At 34.6% G+C, this 8290-nt stretch overlaps 1 protein-coding gene across 1 annotated transcript; it reads left to right on the top strand.

The window, feature by feature from the left end:
• Positions 1–202: 202 nt before the first annotated feature.
• Positions 203–1913, top strand: LOC149219952 (aminotransferase-like protein FGM3). The gene has a single exon (XM_089384577.1). The coding sequence runs from the start codon at positions 352–354 to the stop codon at positions 1789–1791; it is 1440 nt and encodes a 479-aa protein (XP_089240703.1). The 5' UTR covers positions 203–351; the 3' UTR covers positions 1792–1913.
• The last annotated feature ends 6377 nt before the right edge of the window (positions 1914–8290 follow it).

Genomic DNA, 8290 nt, shown 5'->3' on the forward strand with positions numbered 1-8290 from the left:
AATACAAGTAGGCCTATTTGTGTCGCCTGCATGACGAGATGATTCCCTTATATTTCAGGAGCATCTTATCAATCTCACCGCCGAGCGTTATCACTACACGCTGAGTCATCGGTATATGTTTGTCTGTTTTCATTACTTTTATGTTCTATATTCAGTTACTCCCTCTGGTGCATGGCTTTATAACCTCCGCTAATTTATTTTTTTCCCCTGAAATTGAATTTCATTGATTTTATATTCAATTACGCTGGTGCATGTCTTTATAAATTGGCCTCATTTATTTTCACTGAACTGAAATTTTGCTTCATTGATTTTATCGTGCAACTGTGTTACAAAGCTCCCCCATAGCTTACAATGGCCTCGTCAATAGCACTGAGTTTAAACAACAAGGTACTTGCAGCCTCAAATCTCTCTGCAGTTCCCAACACCCAAATGGATGCAGTCTACGAAAGGTTAAGGAAGCACTTCTCCTACTTTGATCCAAACAAAAATTTTCCAATCTACCTGGAGAATGCTGGCGCAAGCCTGTGCCCCAATGTGGTGATAGATTCGATGGCTGATTACATGAGATCTATGTATGTCCAAATAGGGGCTGGATATGAGCTCTCCATGAGAGCAAAAGAGGTGGTGGACTCTGCTCATAAATTCATGAAAACATTTGTGAATGGTGATGAAGTTGGAGAGGTTGCATTTGGGTCTTCATCTTCACAACTCCTCAAAACTCTCAGCAACTGTTATCTCAATGTCCTCAAGGAAGGGGATGAAGTGATTGTTCATGAGGCTAATCAAGAAGCAAATGCTGGTCCATGGGTTAAACTGGCAGAACAGAGAGGCCTCCCTCTCAAGTTTTGGAAGCTGAATGAGGACTTCAGCTCAAGCTTGGAATCACTTGGTCGGCTCTTATCCACCAAAACAAGAATTGTAGCAGTAGCCCATGTTTCCAACGTGTTGGGAGAGATCCTTGATTTGGAAAGAGTAGTTAAATTTGTTCGGGATGAGATGGGTTGCAAGAGAGCCATAGTGGTTGCGGATGGAGTAGCCTTTGCTCCTCATCGTGCAATCGATGTAGCAAAATGGGGTGTGGACTGGTATGCCTTTAGCACTTATAAGGTATGTGGCCCTCACATGGGTGTTTTGTTTGGTACCCATGATGCTTTTAATGAAATCAAGGATGAAATGCCCAACTTTTATTTCATTCCCAATCATCATTTCAGTAGCAAATTTGAGCTTGGATGTCTTAATCATGAGGCCTGTGCTGCAATTCTAGCCCTTCCAGAGTACCTACAACATTTGGCAAAAGAAGAGGTGCTGGCCTTGAATTCGGGTGCAGATGGGGAACAAGAGAGTGACTTGGTGAAGCAAGTTGAGAAGTCTCTTTTTGCTCTAGAAATACGTAGTTCTTCTAAGTTTTCTAGAGAGCCCATTGAAGCTGCATTCCGAACAGCTAAGCTGTTAGAGGAGCCCCTACAAATGGCATTGGTAAACTATCTTAACTCTAGAACAGATGTCCTAATAATAGGACCTACCAGAGGAGATGGAGAATGCAGAGTTCCCACCATCAGTTTTGTGCACATGAATAAGAAATCCTCTGATATTGCCCAAGCTCTTTATGAAAGGGGTATTGCTGTTAGGAATGGTCATATGTATACTCACAGGCTCATCTCAGCTTTATGCTCTAATGGTCTCCTGTTCACCAACAATGTAAATGAAGGGGTAGTGAGAATTTCATTGATCCATTACAACACTCCTTCTGAGGTCGCATATCTCATCTCTTGTTTGAATGATATTCTGTGAATATCAGATAAGTAAAAACTGTGCAACAAGCCGTGTTGGCCCTCGTATTAAGGGCCATCACTCTGCTTTGAGATTAGTTACTCATTTTAATTTTGATTGAAAATCTTGCTGTTCTTCTCTAATGGACTTTGTATTTGTAATTACCACCAGAGATGCATCAACTGTAATTATTGTTAGAAAGTTTTTATGCACATCATGAGAAATTCAAACATTTACAATTTCAATGGGAACTACATGGCATCCGTAAACTAAGTTTGCTGCTCTTTTGTGGTCACTGCCTGATAAGTTTTGCAATACACCAAGACAATTTTTCTTCCGACACATTTTAGTAATATTAATTCCTCAGTGAGACAGCTTCCAAGAAAACAACCTCAGGAAATTTGTATACCAGTTTTGAATTCAGAAGGATTGGTCAGATTTTAAGGATATTCAAAACTTTGCAATGGACATAGATGGCCATTAGTTGTACTTAATCATAATTAGATAGCAGATTCTTGAATATTTCAAAAATTTGATCGATATGAGATGACTGACTTTGCTCATGTTTGATGTTCCAAATCTGCAATGGACATGAGGATGGCCATTGGCTGTACCATTGCATATTCTGGCATATTTAAAATTTTTAGCAGAAATGAACAAAGTCTACCAATTTCAATCAGATTTCAAAATATTCTAAAATCTACAGTAGACATAAGAATGGCAGTTATAACCTATTATTTTGTTTTTACTGCTTAGATTTTCAGAATTAATCCCAGAACTTACCAGGGTATGTTGGCAGAAGCAGAAAGTAATATAGATTTAGTGTAAATCATTGTTAATTTCCTTGCATCTTGTAATTTTCAGAACTGTTTGTACTTTGAAACTTTAGCCTTAATTTTCTCAGATCTAACTTCATCATTTCCAACGATAACTAGTCAATTGCTTTTCATATTGCTGAAACTCTACTGATTCCTAGATCTATCTCTAGGCTAGGGCGTTTTTTTGTTTAACAGGACTCCAGCTATGCCCACTAAATGATGTTGTTTGTTTTAACTTCGTTTGTAAACAGAGATATATACTGATATATTCATCATGTTCCTCTGGAAACGTTGAGAGTTATAATTGAGTCTAATCGACGGATAGTAAAATTTGAGGCGAGTGCTTTGCTTATAATCAAATCAATTTGAAGGTAAGGATTGCAATTGAACCTAAGAAGCAGAGAGACAGCGATTACAATATGCAGAGGGTAAAATCTGACCCGAGAGCTTTGCCGGTCCAAAATTAACATCGGACAGAATATTGCTAAGAATAGGATCATCTCAAATGCTTTTTGAACTGTGTTGATTGCTGAACAGAACATAAAAGCTACAAGGTCATTCAGCATATAATTTTGCAGATCTTTCCAGAAAGGTAGTTTCACCATGGCAGATGGATACATTTTAACAGAGATAAGTGATAATTAGATAGAAGTTCAAATCTTTTTTAGAATCGACAATTAGGTAGAAGTTCAAATAAAGTTATTGTTTCAAGAAAAAAGTTCTGTAAAATTTTGAACCACCTAATGTGATGGTTCATACCAAGATTAAGATGGAGAGTTTATGATGGTTCATTATGAAGATTAAGATGGAGAGTCTATGGAAAGTCTGATATGAGGAAGCAGTTAAATAATGTAAAAATGCAACCATAAAAAATATAAACCAATTAATAATGTTTACATTACATTATTATTCAAATAAAGATTTAAAATCCAGTAAATAAGGATTTAAAATCCAATAATTCAAGAACTAGTCAAAAAATAATATTAAAAAGAGTAAATAAAATAATAAAATAATAAATTGAATTTCAAATAAAAGAAAAAGAAACCAAATAAATAAATTGTTAATAAATATATATCTATGTAATAATAATAAACATATATTTACGCATATTGATGAATATGTGTGTGTGATGATGATGATTAATGTTCACGAAAACCAATGCATCCACCTTAATAAGGGATTAATTGTGACTCTTTAAAATTTTATTTCTATGAAATAAATGCTCCAATATCAGTATAGTTTTGTTGACTTAACAAGTCAGGAAGGTTGGATGTGTGAAAAATGTTTTGGAAACGAGAACGAATGTGAGTAAGAGCTAGACAATCTAAGATAAAGTGTTTATCATCTTCAAACCTCTTAGTATCGCAAAGGTGGCAAGTTCTTATGTCCCAAGGTGTTTTGGAGATAGTCCAACGCTTGGTTTCACTATGATGCTCATGAGAATTAGTTCTAATCTTTACAATGTTCATTATCTTCTTAGTATTGGTTAAGACAAAGAGATAATTCGGGTTAGAAAGGGTAAGGTTGATCTCATCCTTGTAATACCTTAGCTTCTTTTTCCCCTCTAGCTCATTATCATCCCACAATTTATCCTTAAATTTGGAGGTAATAGTATTTTTAATCACTATCCTTATTCCCCAATATTATATCATCCTTTATCCCCTAATGATTGAGCCAAGGTTAAGCATCCTTATGCCATCCACACTTGAAACAAAGGTATTGGAAATAATGCTTCCATGTGTTTTAGGTTGTTATGAGTTGTTATTATGAGTCCCTAGGTGTGATTATAGAAGTAGTTATTTCCCTATGTGTGTGAGTTATATATGATTCATAGATCCACCTTCTTCAAATCTTATCATCTAGAAGTTGGTGATCTACAACTATATATGTAATTTGCTATGTGCTCAATAATAATATAGTGGGTGATTTGTGTTGTGTGAAAGAGCTCTCTAATCTCTCTCTAATTTCTAATATGGTATCAGGACCTATTCTGGCTTGATTCCCTTATGGGAAGGTCAGGAATATGTAAGAGTTGTGAGAGCTAATCCTCTATATATAGATCAGTTTAGTATTTGATTTCCGTGTTTGTGTGAGTAGATTTGTTTCCGATGTAGATCTGAAGTCTTAAGCAAAATTGTTGGGCATGATTGTGGAAAAAAAAAATAGAGTATGAAATTGTTGTCCATGAGTATTATACACGTGCTGTGATCAAACCCTCATTCGATCAGAACACCCATTTTTTTGCAATCGTAGAAATTTTCAATAGTTGATGAGTGCTTGTGTGTTTTTCTTGGATTTGCAAAAGTTTCGAGTGAGTTTTGCAATCGATAAGGATGGACTGGTTGGCACAGATGGTCCTAGTCATTACAGTTCTTTTGATGCATCATATATGGCATGTCTACCATGGATAATTGTTATAGCACCATTTGATGAGGCAAATACTTGGGTGAGATATTCACCACAATTTAGAAACTGAGTGATTCGGATCTTGGGGGGAGGCCCCCAAGATCTAAAATATTGAAATGGATCTTGGGGGGCAGGCCCTAAGATCTAAAAAATTAAAATGTTAAAAGGAAAAGAGGAGAACACTCAATAAACAAAACCACAAAGAACCTTTTTTTATTAAAATAGATAATATCTATAAAGACTACATTGTGGCGAACAATTTGTCCTTTTACAGAGTGCGACCTGTTACTTCTATCCTTTTTTGGTTACAATGCCACAGGTAAATTCCATGGGTGGGTAAATACCATGGGTGAATGAGTACCATGGTTGGATGTCGCAATACCATGGGTGGATGCCACTTACAATATCATGGGTGGATAAATACCATGTGGATGAATACCGTGGGTGGATGCCACTTAAAATACCATGGGTAAATTCCATGGGTGGATGAATACCATGGGTGGATGCCATTTTCCAGTTGGATCATTCCTCCCTCCTTAAGAAGCAATAGTCCCCATTACATGAAGTTCCCTCTTGCGAAGCCTTTTGTTGAATATGAAAAGCCACTAAAGAGAAGGGTTTTGTTTGGTTCATCTATAACCATGATGAACAAAGATCCAAGGATAGAGATATCCTATAATGCTTGTGACCAACTGTGATACTGATAGTGTGCAACCTAGCAAATGGACTTCGATGAAGTGTGGGTTTGTAGACGACCCATAACCATGAGAAACAAAGAGCTCAAAGGCTATTATTTTGTAGTAAAATATCTTGAATCATGGATATGGCCTTCACCAGAACACAACAAAAGTGCAAAGCTTGTGACAAAATGAATTATTTTGTGGATCAACTAGTCACATGGATTAAAGAGCATGGAAGGATTTTTGATCGCTAATATTCCCCAGGGTCACTCTGCCAATGTGGAGGAATCTGTGCAATAGTATGTTAGATCATGTGTGAAGAAAAGATGCAAATATCATTTGTGCTTTAGTCATCTACTCGAGGCCGTACAGGAGGAATACACATTTGATCAAAAGGGTTAGGGCATGGCTCTTGAATCCAACTTGAAGGGTCATGAGGATGTGAGTTGTGCAATGGGATTTGACTATGTGTTGTTGCATGTGAATTCCATGAGCTGTGTGACCGAGAGTGGTGGTGCTTCAAAGGTGCAATGCTAGTTGAATACTACGGTTGGAGAAAATCCATGGTCATCTACGCTAGCAATGATTCAGCGAATTAAGGATTGATTCGGGCTAGATCTGTTGAGTCTAAAACTCAGTTTCAATGTTTTATTTGTTCTCACAGATAGACCAAGAGTTGCAGCTGAGGGCATGGTGTTGGTGGGATTCAAACTCACATGTTGTACCATTTATGTAGAAGGAATTCATGTTTAGATTATCGATTACCCATACAGTCGAAAAAAAGATGGGTATCATCGTCATTTAGAGTAGGGCTATGGAGCATTAGATTGTTGATTGTCTATACAATGCACATCAACTTTATGTCATGGGTATGGAACATTTCTTTAATGGTGGCATTCGACAACAATGTTTAACAATGTGTTATTTTCTACGTAATGAACAATGTTCATATAATAGATGGTGGCAGTTCCATAGGATGGTTCAGTATTAAGATTGGACCGTTGTGCTCTGGGAGGTTGAGAAGCGTCATTTCTGCAAAATATCTCACCAATGGTCTGAAGAAGTTATGTGTTAAATGGATCAAGTGGGAAGCTCGAAAGTGTGGTGAAGAAAAGAGTGGAAACCATGAGATTTCAGAGTGGATATGAGTGTTAGTGATGACCATATTAGAAAAATGTGACAAAGATTCATTTATTTTTTAATTGTTTGTTTTATTTATTTGTTACATATAAGCATTAAGGGAGGTATTGGAAGTAATGCTTCAATGGGTTTAGGTTGTTGTGAGTTGTCATTGTGAGTCCCTAGGTGTGATTCTAGAAGTAGTTATTTCCCTATGTGTGTGACTTGTATATGAGTCATAGATCCACCTTATTCGGATCTTATCATCTAGAGGTTGGTGATCTATAGGTTTATATGTAATTTGTTGTATGCTCAATAATAATATAGTGGGCAATTTGTGTTGTGTGTAAGCGCTATCTGATCTCTCTCTAATTTCTAATAGGAAGTGGGGGTTTTGATTAGAATTGGAAGCAGTTTTGGGAAACCTCTTGACTATATATATGTGAAAAGAAGAAAAATAATTAAATTGATTAATAAATATATATTAACATATTAATAATAAATAAATGTATCTTTTTATCTATTTTTATGAATATTTTTGTATGAATGTATATTTATGTGTACATAGAATAGTGAAGGAAACAAAATAAATAAATTATTAATAAATATACATTAAAGTATGAATGAATTAATAAATAAAAACTCTATAAATAATGAGAAAAAATCATAAAGAAGAAAGAAAAAATCTATAATCTAGAAAATAAAAGTTTAGAATAAGAATTATAAAGAGAAAAAAAAAATCCATAATTTAGGAAATAAAAATCTAGAATATATGTGTAAAAAAATATATATGGAATATAGAAATGTATTAATGAATAACTATATATGTATAACAAAATAATAGTAACAAGATTAGAAAAATTATATAGTAAAAAAATAATGCTACAAGAATTAATTATGAAAAAATAATAAGAAAAAGGAAAAATGTAAAATAGGCCTTATAAAAATAAAATAAAATAAAAAGGAAACAAAAAGAAGGGAACATATTAACATAAGGAAAGAAAGAATGAGGAGAAAACAAGAAATAATATTACTAGATTGACAATGCAAGGATCCAACAACTGCTAATTTTCCAACCATCATCCCTATTCAACATCCTCGACGTTCTCTCATTTTCGATGACCTCCCTAAACCTCATGTGATGAAAATGATCAATCCTAACAATGTCCCAAGACTCTTGTATACACAGACCTACAATGTTTGTTGAGTTATTGTCATTTTAGTAATTTCAAAAATGTATAGTTAATTTTAGTATTATTAAAATGTTGATCTATCACCAAATCCAATAATTATATAAAGTTGAGAATTCATATTAATTAATCAAACTATTATTTATAGCTCCTATTATATTATTTTATTAGTTTAGATTTATGTTAAATTTGTATTTATTTACTAGTCAGAGAGATTAAATTTTTTTAATGTGTAAAAATTTGTATTATTTAATTTTATGTTGTGTATTAAGAAATTTACACATTAAAAAAATTTGTTTTTTTTTGG

Source organism: Pinus tabuliformis, chromosome Q, assembly GCF_031772625.1.
Source record: "Pinus tabuliformis cultivar Carrire ecotype Pingquan chromosome Q, CPIR1, whole genome shotgun sequence".
Classification (NCBI taxonomy): Eukaryota; Viridiplantae; Streptophyta; class Pinopsida; order Pinales; family Pinaceae; genus Pinus; species Pinus tabuliformis.